The sequence below is a fragment of the Vulpes lagopus genome, chromosome 3, assembly GCF_018345385.1.
Source record: "Vulpes lagopus strain Blue_001 chromosome 3, ASM1834538v1, whole genome shotgun sequence".
NCBI lineage: Eukaryota > Metazoa > Chordata > Mammalia > Carnivora > Canidae > Vulpes > Vulpes lagopus.
In genome coordinates this window covers 145,410,089-145,432,855 of record NC_054826.1, presented here as the reverse complement: position 1 = coordinate 145,432,855, position 22,767 = coordinate 145,410,089, and the positions used below count along the sequence as shown (strand labels likewise).

General features: G+C 36.2%; 1 protein-coding gene across 6 annotated transcripts in view; it reads right to left on the bottom strand.

Annotated features, from left to right (window-relative positions):
- Positions 1 to 1,805: 1,805 nt before the first annotated feature.
- Positions 1,806 to 22,767, bottom strand: part of EVI5 (ecotropic viral integration site 5) — a 195,096-nt gene continuing 174,134 nt past the window's right edge. For 4 of the 6 annotated variants that reach the window (XM_041747683.1, XM_041747685.1, XM_041747688.1 and 1 more), the window contains one exon: positions 1,806 to 6,029. In XM_041747683.1, coding sequence (XP_041603617.1) covers positions 5,718 to 6,029 — 312 coding nt within the window. In that variant the 3' untranslated portion in view covers positions 1,806 to 5,717. Of the gene's footprint in view, positions 6,030 to 13,625; positions 13,636 to 22,767 lie in introns of all 6 variants that reach the window. The other 2 variants (XM_041747686.1, XM_041747687.1) reach the window with 2 other exon arrangements.

The window sequence follows — 22,767 nt, the reverse complement described above, 5'->3', positions numbered from 1 at the left end:
TTATGTGTAGAGCTTATTTTATTTAGCATGTTTTCAAGGTTTATTCACATTGTAGTATGTATTAGAATTTCATTCTTTTTTTTGGTTGAGTAATAGTCTCTTTTATGTATGCCTCATTTTATTTTCTCATCCTTTAATAATGGGCATGTTGTTTCTATCTTTTGGCTATTATGGATAATACTTTTATGAACACTGGTGTACAATTATCTGTTTGAACCTCTTTTGAGTACATATCTAGAAGTGGAAGTGCTGGATCATATGGTAATTCTATGTTTAACTTTGAGGAACTGCCAAAATTTTTCACAATGGCTGCACCATTTTACATTCCCAACAATGCAGAGGTCCAATTTTTCCATATCCCTGCCAATACCTTTTTTTTTCTTTTAAAAAAGATTTTATTTATTTATTTATTCATGAGAGACACACACACAGAGAGGCAGAGACATACGCAGAGAGAGAGAAGCAGGCTCCATGCAGGGAGCCCAACGCGGGACCGGATCCTGGGACTCCAGAATCAAGCCCTGGGCTGAAGGCAGGCACTACACTGCTGAGCCACCCAGGGATCCCCATCAATACGTTTTCTTTTTTTAAAAAGATTTTATTTATTCACGAGAACACAGAGAGAGAGAGGCAGAGACACAGGCAGAGGGAGAAGCAGGCTCCACGCAGGGAGCCCGACTTGGGACTAGATCCCAGGACTCCAGGATCACGCCCTGGGCTGAAGGCAGCGCTAAACCGCTGAGCCACCTGGGCTGCCCAATGTTTTTTTTTTTTTTAATTGCCAATCTAGTAAGTGTGAATTGGCACCTCACTGTGGTTCAGGTTTTACTTTTCTTACTACTAAAGAGTCAAATTTGCAAACTTTCTTCAATAAGTATATATGTTTTTAGTTTTGGTCCTAGTGGCTTATAGTTTTTTGACCCACTTCTAAATTATACTACAGATTCTCAACCAGGGGTGATTTCCATTCCCAATTCTCCTGACTGGGGACACTGGCAACAAGTGGAGGTCTTTTGGGTTGTAACAACTGAAGGACGGCTGGTACTGGCATCTACTGGGTAGAAGCCATGGATGTTGCTGCATATCCCTACCATGTACACGACAGCCTCCTGCCACAATTTGGCCTCAAACGTCAGTAATGCCAAGGTGCACAGACCCTGTATTACAACTATCTTGTCATATTTCGTGTACCTTTATAAATAAGTGTCTGAAATCCTTCAGGAACAAAGCAGAATATATAGTGAACTGCTTCTGAAATAAACGATGTTAACATTGTGAAAAAGATGCAGAAAGCCTAACTTTTCACAGTATATTCAAGTTATATATTTGAATATACTTATTGACTTAGTTGCTAATCAATTCAATCGCCTAAAATACAATGTGAGATGAAAATATTGCTATTAATATTTTCAAAGAGTTAGCATGTTGCTGATTATATCTTGCCTTTCATTAAATTGAAAAATGTCATGTACCCGGCTCTCTGTTTGGGACTAATTATACATGGGTGGACCACGTGGATATGGTCCTTGTACTCATGGAGCATAAACCTCACTAATGAATATGTGATGTTAGGCCAAGCATAATTTTTTAAAAAATATTTTATCTATTTTTTCATGAGAGAAACAGAGAGAGGCAGAGACACAGGAAGAGGGAGGAGAAGCAGGCTCCATGCAGGAAGCCTACTGTGGGACTCGATCCCAGGACTCAGGGATCATGCCCTGGGCAGAAGGCAGATGCTTAACTGCTGAGCCACCCAGGTGTCCTGCCTCTCCCCTTTTAAGTTGAATAGTTTAAGGAAACAGAAATTCTTATAAAATGAAAAACTTTAATAATTGTTTAAAGTAAAGGCACAAGTAAACATTTCAGGTTATCATACAATGTTACAATAAGAAACTCCAACAGTAAAATGAAAAACATTATAATTTTGCATCTCTATAGTATATCTAATGTATTATTCTATCATCTTTTCTTTGGAGTGAAAGGAAAGGATAGGTCGATCAATGGATGGGATGTAAAAAGTTGGATTATAAAGAGCATCCACTCTACTTTTAACCAGGAACTTTAATTCCAGGACAATTAATTAAATTAAAATTCATTAGTTTTAAAAACTGTTTTGTTAATGATAGAGCAGCAATAACTTTCAGGCTAAAGCACACTGTTTTAATAAAGTAAATCACTGATTTAATAAAATGTACCTTACACATGGTACTACACAATGATTAAGTTGGCTGTGAAAGGGCTTTACTGAAACACAATTCATATACTTATTTTACTTTAAATCTGAAAATGATAGTGTGTTATGTAAAAGGTAAAGCAGAAGATGGAACCAATTCATTTCTTATGATGTTAGAAATAAAATACTTAAAAAGGTCTAGACCTTGTTTTCAAAGGCACTATCTGGAAAGTAACAAGCTGTATCATGCTCAGAGCTAAGAGAAAGTTTTTTTTTTCTTCCAAACTAGTGTGCCAGGTGAGACTTGATGTCCCAATAGTCATTGAACATTGAATACTTAATATCTATCAATAGAAAGGGTAAAAATTGTGTAATGTTAGATCTTTGACCGCTTTTTACAGGAAGAAAATATTTACCACTGATTTTTAAAAGGCTGCTGAAATAATTTGCTTGATCTAAAAGTTCTGTTTCATCACCCTATGCAATTTCCATTTCATTCAGATCCTACTTTTAGTGTTTCAACCTAGATGGCAACAACACCAGGAAGGTAACTACCCTGAGAGAGTACTTTGTGTGCTATTTATTTTATTCACTTTTCCTCCCTGAATATTCTTCAGCTCTAAGTGTTTAACTGAGTAACATTTAAATGACACAGAGTACCAGGGATTAAATAAAATCTATCAAGAGAACATTTTCTGATACCTCAAAAGTCTTAATATCAAATCAGGGCATAGTATCCTGTTGCATCCTAAAAACCAGGAAGATTCTAAACGCTTCTAAGGAGTATTTGAATCAAAGCTCTTAAATGAGACGATTGTTGTTTCTAGATTTTCATTGTCCAAATTACAAGATCAATGGATTTACTTACTACGATCCTTGTTAACACCTAATTCCTAACTGGAAAACAGTACGTAGGAAATTCTCTAAGAATATCTTTCAAATTTAGAATTCAAACATGATTCTAGAAAGATGTTATTTTAAAGTCAAATTATAACACTGGCTCATTGAAGCATACACTAAAGGTCAATATGCCTGCTTGCAAGAACAGTGCTGGGATTCTGGAATTATTCCCTTTCTCCATTTCCAAAGGTACAGATGTCCTTCCAAATTTGTCTTTGGCATCAAAGACTTCATGATATAAAACAGCTGGAACATTTTCCATTTTGAATAGTTATGAGTTTAAGATCCACTAGGAAATTTTAGGCTTCCAAACCATTAGTTCTACAGCAGAAACAGGTAGTTTGAGCTTCTACTGAGATGTAAACCTACATTTTGGACTGTTTGTACCCTACAGTACCTGTTATAACTACTCAACTTTGCCATGGTAGCAGAGAAGCAGCCACAGATAAGATGTAAATGGACAAGCATGGGTAAGCTCCAATAAAATTTTATCAATACTGAATTTCGTATGATTTTCATGGGACATAAAATATTGTTCTTTTGATTTTTTTCTCCCAAGTATTTAAAAATTAAAAAGCTCTAAGCTTGTGAGTCATGTAAAAACAGGAAGCTGGTTGGAATAGCCTCATGTCCTGTATTTGCTGACCCTTGGTCTAGATCATTTAGATTTCTTATTGTGGGGGTCAAAGCAATCATGTGGCCATGACTCACCTCATTTTACCTGGGCATCAACAGCCCCTAGGCTGACAGTAATGAACTCCAAAAGAGAATCCCAATAGCACCAGTCAGGCAATTCTAGTAGATGATTCTAGTAGAGCTCTGCGGAGTTTATGAGTGTTGATAATCTATACATCTAGATCTATATATATTCAGGAAACCAATGAAATCACATTAATTGCCAGAAAAGCAGAGAATTGAGAAATTCATTAGCTGAACCTTTTCAGCTTGGTGTCAGAGAGATCTTGATGAAAATTTTGGCTCTGCTACTTACTAACTTGTAACCACAGGTAAATTACTTAACCACTAGAATTTAACCTGGTGATATGGACACAACAGGCATTATTTTCAATCTTGTTTCCCAAGCAAATAGCTACAAAGTGCTTGCTGGAAAAGCCTAATCCATAAATATACCATAAAGCTTAACTCCTGGCTTTAGACACAAAAATGATTCTTTCTCTTCTACTCCATCCTGTCATACAATTTTTTTTTTTCTGCATGCAACATACTGTGCAAAGTTGTATCTCCATATATACTGAATTCTACTTTCCTCTTATCCTTGAAGGCTATTTTTTTTTCATAGGCTGCTGATGAAAATGGAAGTGGAAAGCATCCAGTCAACATATTCTTGTTATCTTTAAGTAATCTAAGTGTAATTTGGTGTTTCCACCAATTTACCATTGACAGTCACTCAAATTTCCATGAAAAAAAGTCTAGATAAAAAGGAAGAATTGGTAGGAAAAAATTCTTATGGCTTTACCTATGGATTAGTAACTAGAGAATCTGAAGATAATGTTCATAGATTATTTGCAGATATAATTTTTGTGTATCTTGGACCTCCGTCCATTGTTTAAATTATATTAAGTAGATATTAGCACTAAGTAATATGTGCTATAACCTCTTTAATCATGAAAAATTTATTAGTTATATACACATGAAGTAAAATATGTCACCAATAGTGTTTCTGAACAAGCATTAGTTCACTTATGAATCTGCTAGTGTTGAATGCTAAGCAAAATACTAAAGCTATTAAAATATTAGTGTTTGGTTTTATTTTCAATTTTCTTTTAACCTATTATTTACAGAAGTCCTGTTGGAATGCTGAAGGCAGTCATTTTGCAACATGTACATTCTTCATATAAAATGATGTTCAATGTGGGTGATGCAGACTTATAAATATGTACAAAAACCCAATTTATTTTTAGTTAACCTACTATTCTGACCAGTAGGCAACACATGGAAGCATATGTACATAAAAATTAGAAATTAAAACAAAACTTAAAACCCTCAAGACAAATGACCATTAATTTGTGTTTGCAAAATTATATGGAAAAAAGAAAAGGCTTTGTGTTTGGGAGCTTTCAGTGGCTCATTACCAAAGCAGTAATTTTAACTGAAAACAACAAAACAACAAACAAACAAAAAAACCAACCCAAAAAACTCCCCCAACACAAAAACACAAGATTAGTTCAATGTTTATATCGGTCAAATGTTTGTAGACAGCTGCCCTGAAAACAAATTGATAAACATAAATATGTAATTTGTTGAATGACCATGAAATATTGCACTAGAGCAGTTTTATCTGAAGAAAATTCAATTTTCCATAGTTCTGAACTTCAAAATATTTCTCACATATAGATAAATTGCATTTTCTAAACAAGAAACATTAATATTCAGTAATACTGTTAGAACCTTATTTTTCCCATTAACCATATTCCAGTCTACTTTATGGCAATGGTAAGTCAGTGGTGAAGATTTGGCAAAGATAAAAAGGCAGATAAGACTGTAAAATATATATATATGTATATATATATATATATATATAGGTATATAAGTATGTACATATGAAACAGATATGTTCCCCAAACCCTTAATCATATGATAACTGATCCCTTAAAAAACCCCACAGTCTAGGTCACAGTGATGGTCAGACAGTGGTTGAGTACGATTCTCTTCTTGGGGGCTGCTCCTTTCGAGTCACTTGGTTGCTGTCTCTGGTCTCCAACACACTGTCTTCTGTTTCGCTTTCAATACCATCTGCCACAGCGGGGTCCAAAGACATTGGGCCAGATTTTCTGTGCAAAGGAAAACCAATGCCACCTTCCCGTAAGGAATTATCCATAAAATCTTCATCAGAGGAATGGAATGATTCATCATCTCCTATTAAATGGTTGACAATGTGGATTCCATCAAAAGAAGGCTGGCCTGAGAAGACCCTCTGGCCTTTTAGGCACCTGAGCTGTCAAAACAAAATCCAAGTTAATATACTCAACTGGGGGAAACACACACTAAGAAAGCAAATGTTTCATGTTTAAGAAGGAAGATACATTTTTTTCCATTTGTAGATAAAATAGTAACTACTAATTTTTGTGTGTCTCCTATGTGTTATGTAATGGGCACGCAACTTGTTATTTTAATTGAATTATCACGACAGTCCTATGTGGTAGATTCTATCATTCTCATTTTAGAGATTAGGAGACAGAAACTGAGATAGAGTAACTTGCTGAGGACACATATCTAATAGCATAATTTAGATTCAAACAGAACCTTCATTATATTATCGATAATATAATGAACTCCATGTACCCATCACCTAATTTCAATAACAAAACAACATTCTTGTTACATTTGTACCTCTCCTGTCCCTGGATTACTCTGAGGTAAATCCCAGACGTTCTATCAGTTTCCTTGTAAATATTTCAACATGCATCTCTAAAAGATGAGGATTTTAAGACCATACTCTGATCACTCACACTGTCTTAAGAGCACATCTCCCTAAGTCTGTGAATGATGAAAATCATTTACAAAAGACGAAAATTTGCTGTGAGTCCCCGTTCTATTATAATATCCCAAAGACCACCAAACCACTCAAGGCAGGGATCCATCTTGCAACCAATGAGATTTCTCTCTGCATGGGAAGAGTGTCAGTAGCATATAATTTTTTTTAAAGATTTATTTATTTATTTATGATAGACGGGGAGGGGGGTGGGGGGGTGGGCAGAGACACAGGAAGAGGGAGAAGCAGGCTCCATGCCGGGAGCCCGAAGTGGGACTCGATCCCGGGACTCCAGCGCTCTGGGCGAAAGGCAGGTGCCAAAACGCTGAGCCACCCAGGGATCCCCTGTAGCATATAATCTTATCTTCTTTCCCCTACTCCTCCCCAGGGAGAAGGAGCAACTTCTCTCATGAGGGAATAGGGGAGAGGAATGGCATACACTGCTCAGCTATTTTTCTTCTCTTTCCACCTTTCAGAACCAGGTCTGGCTATCCCAGGAGTTTCACATGGCCAGAAGTTCATGTTGACACCATATGTTACCTGTTACGGGTGGGCAAGCCTGACTAATTCTAGAGATCAGCAATGAAAAATCCATTGTTGTCACAAATCCAAACCACATTCTCCAAAACCAGCTTCTTCAGGAATAAAGGTGATTTCTTTCTATCATCTCCCACTTTTTTGCCTAAGTTATCTTAAATTCCCAAACCTACTGGCATGCATACTATGACTTCTACTAGCATATAATTGAGACATCACCCCCATCATCAAGAGCTTAGGTTTTAAATATGAAATTTAATTTGATATTGTCACTTGTTCAATTTCCCCCACACACCATGAATTTTCTCTTAAAATAGAGAAGAGCTAAAAACAAAACAACCCAAACAGTAATAGAAAAAAACTAATTACCAAAATCTACCTTGACTTGCAAGAATTTAGCTGAAACAGATCCCATGCCTCCTACCCTTATTGCTGTTAACCTTCAACTTCGTTTCTCAGGGGCAAATTCCTGGTCACTCATTATCTCTCAAATCTTAAGATAAAGCCTGTGTGAAATATTCAGGAACTATTACGTATACTTTCAAAACTAACGGTTCTGAAAGAAAAGACATTACTGCCTTGCTATCCACCTGCCAGCTTTCCTGACAGACTTCCAGGAAGAAGTGAAGAAACATCAACTCTTCCTGGCTGATGTGCGAACAACGGGAAACAAGAAGGACGCTGAGACTCAGTGCAGCCATGTCGGCCTCAGGCAAACCTTCAACCTTAAAGAAATTCTTATGCCCTGGGTCAAAAGAACAAAATTACAGTGAGGTACAATGTAATTTAAGAAACACCATCTCCCTTGGCAGAGAAGAAAGGACTTAAACTTGTAGTTGAATTTTTACCAAAAGGGCACAGAGCACCAAAAAACCTCCGCAGAGCTGTGATACCCACTGCATTACTACAACTGCCACGTTCTGATGCAACATCCTATCACCACATTGCAACACACAATTTATAGCTCCAAGTGTTAAATTAAGTCAGTTAATCTCTTTCTTTCTTTTCTTCCCAGATCCTTTTGAAGAAATAATATGGAACACATGTTTTCCTTTTCCCTGGCTGTTACCAAAGGAGAATGGCAGGGAAACCACAACTTCCCAATTGTTTGGAAAGCTGCAGCTCTAACAAATTTTATTGCAATTAAAAATCTGCAGCCTCCTATCAGATGTAATAATGACCTCAAATATTATATAAACTCACTTTAGGTTGAGGGGTCATTTCCTCACTGTCAAAGGGGATGCAACTAAAGCTTTTTTGAGAACTGCTAATAAAGAATAGCATTAGCATAAAGGAGCTCTGGAGAGAAGGACAAATTGAAGATAAAGGACTATGTGGTAAAACTGAAGCTATCCCTTAGTTAGCTCTTAGACCCAGGAGTGTGCTCATTGGTTCTGAGAGGAAGGCCTGTACAGGCCCTGAAAGGGGACATACGGGCAAGGAATTTCAGGGTACTGAGAACCCATATTGTGGTCTAGAAGGGGCTGAACTTCAGGTGAGGATATCCTGGGGGACTCCTCATTCTGTGAAGAGAGGTTTGGCTAGAGGAAGACCACAGCTGGGCCTTCTAAAGTACAAAGCTTTGGGTGACTGGATCTAAGAGCTGTACTGCTAATTCTATTACTAGACTTTTAGGAGCTAATTATATTTAAACAACAAAATCCAGACAATTTTCTCAACCCTATACCCCTCAACAAAAACTTCCACAGATATTATTGTTATTCTTGGTAGCACACTTAGATTAGTATAGCTCAAAATATGGTCCACTGCTCATCTCCATCAGGATAACCAAGGATGATTATTAAAAATGCAGAATCCATTCTCAGATCTAAGGAATCAAAATCTGGAGAGCGAAACTTTTAAAAATTTGTTTATTATTTTTTTAAAGATTTTATTTGTGTATTTGCAGGAGACACAGACAGAGAGAGAGAGGCAGAGACATGGGCAGAGGGAGAAGCAGGCTCCCCACAAGGAGCCCCATTGGAGACTCGATCTCGTACCACGGGATCTTGCCCTGAGCGAAGGCAGATACTCAACCACTGAGTCACCCAGGAGTCCCAATTTATTATTTTTTTAGATAATCTCTACACTTGCTGTGGGGCTCAAACTCACAACTCTTAGATCAAGAGTTGTAGGCTCCATTAACTGAGCCAGCCAGGTGCCCTGGGAGTGAAACATTTTTTTTTTACAAGCATCTCAGGAAATCTTGATATCTCAGTTTGAGAATCACTGTGGTAGATTGTTCAAACCAAATGAGGCTGAGTCAGAAAGCAGTTGATTTACCTGAAATGGAAGTCTTATTCACAATTTAAATGCTTCTGAACAATGAACAACTGCCTGTGTGTATCTGACATACAGAAATGGATACAACCAAGTAGTACAACCAAGCTGTTCTGAGAAAAATCCACTACCTGATGGTTGAAACAAGGACCAGTCTGTTTAAATGCCTTTTCTTGAAACTTTCTCTTGGTATAGGGTAGGATCTAGGAATGTGTATGTTCAAAAGACCAGGGTAATTTTGATGCACATCCCAGAGTAAGGGCAACTACTTTAGGCAATGTTTTGTTTGGTTTGCTTTGTTTGGTATCTCCTTTGAATCAATTCCTGTCAGGATCAGGAATTTGACAAAAGCTACTGACTGTCTTTCTTGAAAAGTACATATATATATATACTTTAATATACCTTTCTGCAGCCCCTTGTCTTTTAAATTTTTGGTTAAAGAGCATTTTTATAAAACAACAACAAAACAGCAAAACTTTGTGAAATGCCAGTAACACACTCATATCATAAAAAAGATTTAAAAAGTATTATTTTTCTAGGTGAAACCAGACATAGGCTTTAAAGTCACTGAATGTGAATGAATACAAGTACTTTTGAGACTCATCAAGGAAACAGAGGAACCAGGACTCTCTGGAATTTTAGGCAGAGGGAATCTATTCTGGTGAATCTTGGGATTTTCCCAAAGGGTCTCGGCTAGATCACAGTCAACAGAACCCTATCCAAGCATTCAGAATTTTCTCCCAGCTTTTTAAAGTTCTCTAAACCTAAAGTTTGAGCAGGGAGTCAATTATTTTTTACAAAACCACCTAAGAGACGCTAGGGGGAAAAAGGCAACTAGGAGGAAACAGACTATTGGTGAAAAAGAAAACTCTTTAAAAATCATTTATTTCCTCTGAAGAAACTGCATCTGTGTTTAAAAAAAAAAAAAAATCCAGGCTACTCTAAAAAAGAGGTTTCAGACATAAATTTCTCTAACCTGACAGACATGAGCTTTGAGATTGAAAAAGCTTATCAAGTATCCATCACAATGGATAAAAGTAGACTTACACAATGGTACCTCAATGAAATTTCAGGATACTGGGAACAAGAAAAGATAAAGCATCTAGCCAAAAAACAAAAAGATGTTTTATATAAAAGATTAAGAATCACAAAGAGAGGGGATCCCTGGGTGGCTCAGTGGTTTGGCGCCTGCCTTTGGCCCAGGGCGTGATCCTGGAGTCCCAGGATCGAGTCCCGCATCGGGCTCCCTGCATGGAGCCTGCTTCTCCCTCCTCCTGTGTCTCTGCCTCTCTCTCTCTCTCATAAATAAATAAATAAATATTAAAAAAAAAGAATCACAAAGATATTAGACTTCTCAACTGTAAAGAGAGTATAGCAAGGCCTTCAAAATTCTGAGAAAAAATTTCCAACATATATGTAAAATATTCTAATTATCTTAAAAAATGTTTTAAATACAGGGAATAATTTAGTGGGTTCCTGTGTTGTCATCACCTAGCTATTTGGAAGCAAATGAAAAAGGATTTTTATTTTCATGTTTTTTTCTCCTGATCAGTATGATCACATTTATCTTCAATAGCTTTTATTCTGCCACCAGGAGTATTTGAGCATGCCTATTATATCTGGCCCTGGCCAGCATGACCGTTACATATTTTTCTCTATTATAATTCCCACTATTATGGTCACTTTGTTTCTTTGATTACTGCTGGGATGATTGAGAAATGCCTTCTAGTTCTGTAACATTTAAAAATACTTACTTTAGGTATTAAGCAGATTTGCCATTTTTCAAACATAAGCTAAAAGAGCCACAAACTACCAGAGATGATCTCAGGGACTATTCAAATCAGTAGGTCATTCTGGAGTCCTTACTTTTGGGAGAATGTCGGTGATGTTAATAGCACCCTCTGACTTCCTAATTCTCTAGAACAATAATTAATAGTGTTATGTATAAAACCTGAAATTCTTACTTTAAAATATGTAGATTCTTGGGCCCCTTCTCTCAGACACCTGGATTCAGCAAGTGGGACTCAGGAATCTGTATTTTAAACAAGTACTCCAGGTAATTCTGAACAGGATGATCTATAGATCACATTCTGAGAGACGCTGGTCTAAATGGATCATATTTAGGGATTTACTATATTATGATTTTTATAAGATTATTTATTTATTTATGATAGACACAGAGAGAGAGAGAGAGAGACAGAGAGAGAGGCAGAGACACAGGCAGAAGGAGAAGCAGGCTCCATGCCGGGAGCCCGACGTGGCACTTGATCCCGGGACTCCAGGATCGCGCCCTGGCCAAAGGCAAGCACCAAACCGCTGAGCCACCCAGGGATCCCCTATTAGGATTATGTTAAGAAAATTTGGTAAGGATAAATAAATTTGAACTTAAGATGTTCTTTTTTTTTTTTTTAAGATTTTGTTTATTTATTCACGAGACACACACAAACACACACACACACACACACAGAGAGAGAGAGAGGCAGAGACACAGGCAGAGGGAGAAGCAGGCTCCATTCAGGAAGCCTGACGTTGGACTCGATCTCGAGTCTCCAGGATCAGGCTGAAGGCAGTGCTAAACTGCTGAGCCAACTGGGCTGTCCCTAAGATGTTCTTTTTTTTTTTTTTTTTTTAATTTTTACTTATTTATGATAGTCACAGAGATAGAGGCAGAGACATAGGCAGAGGGAGAAGCAGGCTGCATGCACCGGGAGCCCGATGTGGGATTCAATACCGGGTCTCCAGGATCGCGCCCTGGGCCAAAGGCAGGCGCCAAACCGCTGCGCCACCCAGGGATCCCTAAGATGTTCTTTTTAATTTATCACTGCCATCATAACATTGGCCACTGTCATATTTTAAAAATACAATGGCCTGATGTACACAACCAACTGGGGGGGGGGGAGCAAATAAAAATGCAAAGAGCTATGAAGCTAATAAATATTTTAATATATGATACCTTCACCATCTAGTTTCAAATCTAGTTCCCATGGGATTCATTACTGAGGAACATCATCCAGTTTTAGACATCTCAACATCTCAGTTTATATCCAAGTGAGTGAACACGTGTTCAGAGTCAGAGCCTTCTTTTCTCCTCCTATCAAATGTCTGTCAGCTTTCAAGTTCAAAGTTTATTCTAGGAATCAGCTTCATTCATATCCAGGTGACAGATTATGCCTTTTAAAGCATAACATGTCTAACGTTAGGAGTATAGTTCTAGCTTTACAGCTCTTGATTGAAAAACTATTTCTTTTCTTTTTTTTTTTTTAAGACTTATTTATTTTATGGAGGGGAAGGGCAGAGGGAGAGAGAAACTCAGACTCTGCACTGAACCCAATGTGGGGTCAATCTCAAAACCCTGAGATTAGGACCCAACCAGAACCAAGAGCCAGTTCTTTAGCCAACTGCACCACCCAGGTGCCGATAAGTAGCCTGATACTAAAAAGCATATTCTATATGGTTCCATTGCAATAGTTAAAAAAAAAAAAAGTTCAAAAACAAGCAAAAAAAAAAAAAAAAGAGAAAAAGAAAAATTTGAAGTTTAGTGACAGAAACACAAAGTTCATTAGATTTATTCTCCCTGCATTTGTAAATGTTTGAAAATTTCCATAATAAAAAACATGCACATTAAAAAATAAGGTTATCAATGAAACCTCTCAAAAATGCTTCCAAATTCATTTGTATCTGATCATTTTGATAAGCAGTTACACTCACAAAAGTCTCAATGAATCCAATACAAAACAAAACAGAAAAAACTGCTTCCTTTACATTTAAAAGTATTTTTTTGTTTTCTGGTATTATTTTGGTATTAGTTTAAAATATTAGCACTTTAATCATTTTAAAACATATTTAATACATTAACAGGCATAAATATTTTCATAAACTTTAATACTCTATTGATTGACACATATTTGAATATATTATTTACAGATAAGGTTTTTTCCAAGTTATAATGAATATTTAAAATCAGCACTGGATGGTTGCTGTACATATATTCTAGCTCCTCTGTTAGCCTCTGATGATGGAAACTGTTTCTAAATCATTTTTGTATCCTAGAAACTCAGCATTCTGACTTGACAAGAGTGGACACATAAGAAATATTGATGAACTACATTGAAAAGATAACAAGATTCTTGAGAAAACCCCCAGGTACTAATTATTCATCCTATCTTTTTTGAATGAGAATATTAAGAAGAAGACAAAGGGGAGTGCTAATATACAAGACCCCAATAATGTACTGTTTCTTACCTGATATGGACTGCTTCATCATGTTATGCATAAAGAGAGTAAAAAAATAAAAACATGTAGAATTTGTTTAAATAATACTTCAGATATTCTGACATATTCATTACAACTTTAAAGGCTAACAAAATCTTAACCTCTCACTAGCTTCAAAGAGATTGGATTTTAAGATTTCCCTGCATGCATTCAACAATACAACCCAAAGAGAGTATTTAGTAAGTAGAAAAAGAAAGTGTTAAGATATTATACCATCTTCTAAAAAATATAGCACAAGAGGCAGTATAGCTAATAAGAAAACAGGAAACTGTCATGTTCATAGTCTGATGAACGTAGGTTTTGACAGGAAACAGCAGAGTTTCTAACTGCATGATAGTAAAAATTCAAACACTTAAAAATGAATATTAAAAACTATTATATTTATTTCACATAAAGATTATCAGTAAAAATTGAAAGCAGGGACACAAACCAGCAGGAATGAATATTCTGAAGGCCCAAAGGACTCACAATCATTAAAGATACACAAGTATTTAAAAAATTTCTTATTAGTCTACTTCATTAACTAAATCTCTACATGTTAAGATAGAAGTTTCTTTTGTAAAACAGAGAAATGTCATAGCTTTAGATACTTGTAGGCTTTAAATATAACTTCCTAATAAATAATAGAGAAATCTGTGCTGAGAAATTTGATCATCTGGGCTATGCCCAGGTGAATAGAGTACACATGTTCTCTCTGTGTTTGCTCTCTTTCAGTAATTACAGAACATTGGTAACTTGAAAAGTTTTGAGCTGATTTTTAGAGTTGATTTTAAAGAGACACAACAGGTTATCCTTCCTCAATTTTAATGTGTAGGGGTAATAGAATTAATAATAAACCCTTATATTTATATGAGGTTTTACAGTTAAAAGTGCTCCCATGCATATTATTTCAAGTTAAAAAAAATTTCCCCTGTGTGTGACTGGAGGCTGAATTGTACAGAAAGCTACCACTTTCTGAGATTCAAAAGAATTAAGAAGGGCTGCACTGAATATTCTGAAAGACAATCAGTCCACAACAAAGTGGAAAAAAGTCATCCACACACCAAAAAAACCCCTAACCAAATGAACTTTGATCACTACTAGACAGGGTTTAAACCATTTAAGTGAGTCATGTGATAACCAAGTGAACTGCAAAACAGATGCAGTAAGTTTCCAAGACTGAGTCATATCAGATTATAAAAGCTCCTATTTGTACATTTGGGTTTATATAATCAATCTTTGTAAAACACCGAACTATCACTGTTAAAGCTAAATGTAACATTTCTGTATGTAGAAGTTCTAAAATTTTAAATAACTATACGTTATACTTTATATGAGAAGATGGACATAAAGTTCAACAATCACAAAGATTTGAATTTCTAAGTTCTAGAGGCTTTGTTCTTTTCCTTCAAAGAGTAATTAGTAATTTTGTTGAAATCCTTAATACTTTTAATAGTTTTTCTCAGTTTTCAAAATGTAAAAGGGAAATGGTGTGCTAAATTAATTCTCAATTATCAGCTTCTTCCAAAAATGAATTGTACGCATGACAAAGATTAAAACTAGCCATAAGCACACAAACCAAAAGATTTCCAGTGAATCAGAACAGGAAACCAATAAAAGCAATCAATTGGAGGTCATGACTTCTTGATCAGTGTATTACATAGACAAGAGTAAAAATTCAGACCTACAGTCCTTAAAAGTAGATTAACTTGAAAAATGCAAGAATTTTTTTGAAACAATACAAAACAATGTTGAAAATGGTTTTGGCTTTAAGCTAAGTAATCATTTTTAAAAACAAGATAAAACACTTAAAATTTAAAAAGCATACAGATTCTGTGTTAAATGTATAAAATGCAATAGTTAAAAGCCCATGCTTTTAGAAGCAAAGAAAAAATATGTATACACGACAATAAGTGAAAAAGGTGGAAAGGAAAGAAAGTCTGGCACTGAAGAAATTTGTTACTAGAGAAGGAGAGAGAGAGAAGAACGAAGTCATTTACAAAGAACTTAGTCTTTCTCTAGTGTATGCTTAGATTTACCCAGTATACTACGGCAAACAAAATGAAACTGCATTGTACTCTTCCTGGCAGCTGACACATCTTGATAAAATTGAAACCATTAACATTATTTAGAAGGTACTCTAATGTCAATGGTGATGAGGTTAGGAATATATGAGCTTCTATGTAAATTTATGACCAATTACAGGAAATAAATCACTTCACACTTGTTTCACTCTGAACTTTTAAAGCTACATCAAAGTACATTTCATTTGATTTAACCTTTAGCTGAAGTACTGAAAAAATTCAAATGTTTAGCAAAACATCCTCATCGAAACGAAGTACTTCTTTTCTATCTAGATTGAACAATCTCTAAAGCTAAATCATAGGTCTTATCAGTCTAATTACTTACCCCCAAAAAAATTTTTTTAAAGATTTTATTTATTTATTCATGAGAGAGAGAGAGAGAGCCAGAGACACAGGCAGAGGGAGAAGCAGGCTCCATGCAGGGAGTCCGATGTGGAACTCAATCCCAGGACTCCAGGATCATGCCCTGGGCCAAAGGCAGGTGTTAAACCGCTGAGCCACCCAGGGATCCCCATACTTACCCAAAATTTAAATCATTTATCTGATAAAGGGCTTATATCTAAAATACATAAAGAACTCTTACAACTCAATTATAAAAAGACAACCCAATTATGAAATGGGCAAAGGATCTGACTAAATAGTTCTCTAAAGAAGATATAATAAGCCTATCACAAGATGCCCAATATCATCAGCCACCAGGAAAACACAAATCAAAACCAAAATGAGATGACATTCATAGTTACTAGGATGACTATAACAAAAAAGAGAGATAATATCAAGTACTGGCAAGCATGTGGAGAAATTGGAACCCTCATACACAGCTGGTGGAAATGTGAAATGGTACAGCTGCTTTGGGAAACAACTGCAGTTCTTCAAATGGTTAAACATTGAGTGACAACATGACCCAGCAATTCCACTAGTAAGTAATATTCAACACAAATGAAAACACATGGTCACAATGAAATATGTACACTCACATCAGCATTATTTATAACAACCAAAAGGTGAAAACAACCCAAATGTTCATCAATCAATAAATGGATAAATAGGATGTGGTATATACCCTTTTGATGGAATATTATCAGGCAATAAAAAGGAATGAAGTACTGATACATGCTACAACATGAATGAACCTTGAAAACACTACGCTAATGAAAACCCAAAGATGACCACACATTGTATAATCCCATTTACATGAACCAGAATAGGGAAATCTACAAAGGCAAAAAGAAGAGTAGTAGTTCCTAGAGCTGGGGGAAGGGAGCTTGGGGGAAATGAGGAATGACTGCTGATGGAAACAGTATTAATTTTTGGAGTGATAAAAACATTCTAAAATTGTGGTAATACTACACAACTCTATGAAGATACTAAAAATGACTAAAATGTACACTTAAAATGGGTGAACTGTACTATGTGAATTATACCTCAAATAAACCTGTTTTAAATATATATGTATGTATTAAAATATATATTAAAAAATCAGATCACCATATTGTGTGTGTGTTTCCTTTTTTTAAAATTTTATTTTATTTATTTATTCATGAGAGACACAGATAGAGAGACAGGCAGAGACACAGACAGAGGAGAAGCAGGCTCCATGCAAGGAGCCTGATGTGGGACTCGATCCCAGGTCTCCAGGTCTCCAGAATCAGGCCCGGGTCAAAGGCAGGTGCCAAACCACTGAGCCACCCGGGGGATCCCCTGTGTGTATGTTTCCAATGGAGATACTGCCACACTGAAAATGAGTAATTTTCTCTTTAGGAAATATAGAAAATTTAATTGATTAAAAAATTCATCAACAGTTTTAGTCTTCAACGTCCAATTTTTTCCTCAACAGAAAGAAGTGCTGGCTATTTTCTACAGCTTTATCTTAATAGGTACAAAATATGTGCAGTAAAAAGTTTAATACTTTAGACAGAAGTATTAAGTAAAAGGAGATGAATGCATTTGTAGCTTTTGCTTTTTTCCAGAAACTAAAATTAACTCCTGATGGAAAAATTATTTTAAAAACACATAATATACACATATAGCTACAGACCTACAGTATTTTGTCACTGGACACAAAATGAATTTTCACACAGAAAAGGTTAGTAGCCCTCTCTTCCTCATTCTGAGGTGCTCATAAGCTGCTAAGTTAAGATTGGGCACTTGCAAACCACATGACCTCATGAATGCTATCTTATCATATCACAGGTTCCTCAGACTGACCACAACAACTTAAATCAGACAGGCAGCAAAATAGTGCTAAGTCTTTGACACATATTATTGGTATGACATTTTTAGCTGTCCAGTTCGTGGGGGAGTGAAAATCTGATTATCTCAAGTCCAACTGCATCTGTGAGATAGGGTCCATGGAAAGCACATGATTTACTGCACTAAAGACTTCCAACCACATTTAAATTTTTAGTTTTTCTAAATCTGAGGGAGCTAGCTCATCTTTTATCAATTCTCCTTTAGTTGACATTTAGTAAGTTTGCAGAACACCACATTTACAAATGTGCCTAGTTTGAAAAACTGTCAATACTATGTTACTGTTTCTTTTGAAAAACAGCATTTTAAAACTGAAATACTTGATGCAAAAGAAAATAAGGTTTTAAAAAAGACTGGTTATATTTCAAAATCTTGGCATAGCTAAAGAAACTAGACTTTTAGATTTAAGAATATCCAGCAATAAAAAACAAGTGTGAAGTATTGGGTAGCTTGGATAATAGGAAGAGAACATCGAAATTAAACTGAAAAGATTCAAACTGGCTCTCAAATGCACTGTGTGGACCAAGGGCTTAAAGAGAATATAATTCAAAACATAATCAAGGAAGAACATTCTAATTTATGAATTTCCCTCTTGTCTGATTAAGAAAGCTTTACTCTCAGCCCTCATATCAATCTCTCTAAATTCTATTTTCAGGACCACACACTAAAAACAAACTGATCGGGCTAAGTCTCCAGTTTCAGAAATGCTCCTCTCTACTTATTTCCCTGCTACTTTTTTTTTTTTAATTTTTTTAATTTTTATTTATTTATGATAGTCACAGAGAGATAGAGAAAGAGGCAGAGACACAGGCAGAGGGAGAAGCAGGCTCCATGCACCGGGAGCCCGACGTGGGATTCGATCCTGGGTCTCCAGGATCGCGCCCTGGGCCAAAGGCAGGCGCCAAACCGCTGCGCCACCCAGGGATCCCCCCTGCTACTTTTTTTTAAAATAAAGATTTTATTTATTCATGAAAGACAGACAGAGAGAGAGAGAGGCAGAGACACAGGCAGAGGGAGAAGCAGGTTCCATTCAGGGAGCCTGATATGGGACTTGATCCCGGAACTCCAGGATTATGCCCTGGGCTGAAGGCAGACGCTCAACTGCTGAGCCACCCAGGTGTCCCTCCTTGCTACTTTTATAGCTGTTCCTTCTGTCTCCTTTCTGAGCTCTTTATTTGCCTCCAAACCTTTGCATATGATGGCCTCTCTGCCTAAATACTCTTCTACTCTCTTTTTCTTGGCTATTTTCTCCTCCTCCTCCAACACAGTGTAGGTAGCCCCACACCCAGAGATTTTTGGATACATTTCTAGGCCATGTTGCCACATGGTTCTAGCACAGCATTGCCCATACATACTGTTCTCCCTACCAGTCCGAATTCCTTCACAATTCGGACAATGACTTTTATATACCAAGCACAGGACTGGGATGGAAAGCACTTTAGCTAATTTAGCATGACTGCTTTAGGATGCAGTAAATGAAGCAAGGCCTGAGGCATGCTTTAAATATATATGTATGTATTAAAATATATATTAAAAAATCAGATCACCATATTGTGTTTCCTTTTTTATTTTATTTATTTATTCATGAGAGACACAGATAGAGAGACTGAATACTCACTGACCGACTGAATTTATGAAGTAAATTGGCATCCTAAGGTTACACAGTTAACCAGTGGTAGAACTACGCCTACAATCCAGGTCTCCTGACTCTATGTCCACTGTTCCACAAATGATACTTTTCTCAACCACGTGTAGTAAATTCTTTTTGGAGAACAAAGACACAAAATTCAGCAACAAAACTAAACTTAATCAATTTAAAAACAAAAAATCCAGAACTGTCATTAAGAACTTGATAAATTGCACATGTACCTATAAATTTTCTCCTCTTCTCGCTTTTATGGATGTGTTTAGAAATATCGGTATGATAATGAAAGGTGAAAGTAAGAGTCAGATGAAGAGTAGGGATAATTAGTTTTGTTTTTTTAAAGTAGTCTCCCTGCCCGGTGTGGAGCCCAACAAAGGGCCTGAACTCACGAGCCGGAAATCAAGACCTAAGCTCAGATCAAGAGTCAGATGCTTAAAAGAAAAAAAAAAAGAAGAGTCAGATGCTTAACTGACAGAGCTAACCCAGAAGCCTCAGGATAATTAGCTTTTGAATAAATGAAAATTTTTATTTTTTTTCTATTTTTTTGGAGTTTGATTTGCCAACATACAGTATAACTAAAGGAAAAATTTTAAAAATGAATCTCAAGTCTTGAAACCTGAGTATATGAGTAAGTTCACTAGACTTTAAAACTGTAGCTCATTTGGTTACCCAAATCAGGCTGAATGAAATCGTTAAGCATGAGGTGCCTGGGTAGATCAGTGGTTAAGCATCTGCTTTTGGCTCTGGTTGTCATCCTGGGGTACTGAGATCGAGTCCCGCACTGGGCTCCCTGCAGGGAGCCTGCTTCTCCCTCTTCCTCTGTCTCTGCCTCTCTCTGTCTCTCTCATGAATAAATAAATCTTAAAAAAAAAATCTTCAAAGATATCCTATTAGTTTCACTTAAATGTTAACAATACATCTAATACTGTAATCACGTTAAAATCTTTATACATTAGTGAAATAGTTTAAAAGAAATTATATGGTTTATTTGTGTGTGGTGTAAGTCAACTGTTAACCATGTAATTCATTGCAGAGGAGAGAGAAAATCTTAAGTAGGATCCACACCCAATGTGGAGCCCAATGGGGCTAGATCTCATGACCCGAGCTGAAATCAAGAGCTGGAGGCTTAACTGATTGAGCCACCCAGGTGCCCTTGAAATAGTTTGGATTTATATCTTATTTTTCCCATGTCTAAGATTTAAGAATATGCTATTAGATGATGTTTTCATGGGAATGCTCCTATCCTTACTGAATGAAATCTATTTAAGAACACATATTTTCGGGGATCCCTGGGGGGCTCAGCAGTTTAGCGCCTGCCTTTGGCCCAGGGGGACCTGGATCAAGTCCCACATCGGGCTCCCTGCATGGAGCCTGCTTCTCCCTCTGCCTGTGTCTCTGCCTTTCTCTCTCTCTCTCTCTCTGTGTCTCTCATGAATAAATAAAATCTTAAAAAAAAAAAAAGAACACACATTTTCATTAGCAAATTTAAACATCTTTTTTTTTTAACCTATAGTAGGAATAGAATACATAGAGGCATATAATTGGGTTGAACACTGCCCCCTTTTATGAATATAGCATAAAACTGGAAAGTGGTTAAAAGTCTTGAATAAAAAGTCAGATTTCCTGTGTGGGATTATTATAGTTTTCCTCTGTGTTATATATTCTTTTTGGAGACAAAGAATGAATGGGAAGATATATAGCCTTGGAGATTTAAAAAAATTAATCTAGAAACAATTGTTGGAAGTTTGGTCACAAGTTAAATAACAAACTCTTGCAACAGAATGTATTGAAGAGCTGTGCTAATTTATGTCCTTGAGTAAGCTTGTATTTCTTAAATAATAGGTATATATGAAATTGGGTTAGCTATTTTTATCTAGTTCTATGTTTCTGGGAACGTCAAATTTGGCTAGAAAATCCAAGTTGCCTCTGTTTTTCAGAAAAATCATCTAACATATAAAAGTTAAGATTTTAGTAGCATCTACTGGAAACTGAAACAAAATCTGAAGGGTCAAGTCATACCAATTCCCCAGTTTCAGATGGAAGAGAAATCCAGAATCTGATACTGGAAGAATAAAGAATACTAGGTGATAGTAGAGTTCTATTAACTAGACATTAGGTTTCCATCTGAGAGAAGTAATTTATTTTAATTTAATTAAACACTTATGGGACTCCTTCTACATCTAACTAACATGTGACAATTACATGGGTCGGCAGGATTGTGGTAGGGCAGTGGGATGTAGTAGACCAGAAGTCAGAATGCCTGGGCAGTAGTTCCGTCTTTGCCACCAACTAGCTGTGTAACTTTGGGTAAGTCCCTTAACTCTTATGCCCTCAGCTTCCTCATTTATCAAGTGAAAAACTAGATAAACTTTGGGAACATGTCGGCTTAAAAAAAATATGAATCTGAAATCTCAGCTTTAAGTCTTCTACATAGTGATATTACTGCAGGCATAAAATACTGTACACTATTCAGTATTTTTTTTATCTTATGACTTCAAATAAGATAAACCAATTATCCAAGATTAAAAGTAAGATATAAGAGGAATACGAATAATAACACTAAAGGTCATTAAGAATGAATTTTTATTCTATAAATGGAGGTTGTAAGATTTAAAAACAGTGCTAAATGTTTAATTCAAAGAGCCTTAAAGCAATTTTCATAGAAGTACAAATATAATCTTTCATTATCTATATGAGACTTTTTGGCAGCAGAGAAAATTTTCCTGTAGTGAGACTTGTGTGAACTTCTGCATGATACTTTACACTGCTTTAACTAGAGAAAAAGCAAATTTAAAGGAATTTGTTCTTTTATTAAGAAGTTGCAACACTGGGAAACTGGGTACTTTTTATTGTAACAACAGGCACGAATACTTATAACTCCTTGTATTGAAATAAAAAAAAAAAAATAATTCTAGGGCAGCCTGGCTCAGCAGTTTAGTGCTGCCTTTGGCCCAGGGTGTGATCCTGGAGATCCAGGATCGAGTCCCACTTTGGGCTCCCTGCATCGAGCCTGCTTCTCCCTCTGCCTGTGTCTTTGCCTCTCTCTCTCTCTCTCTGTGTCTCTCATGAATAAACAAATAAAATCTTAAAAGTAATAATAATAATTCTAAAGTTAAGATTCAATTATCAGCAGACACCAATACAAAAGAAAACA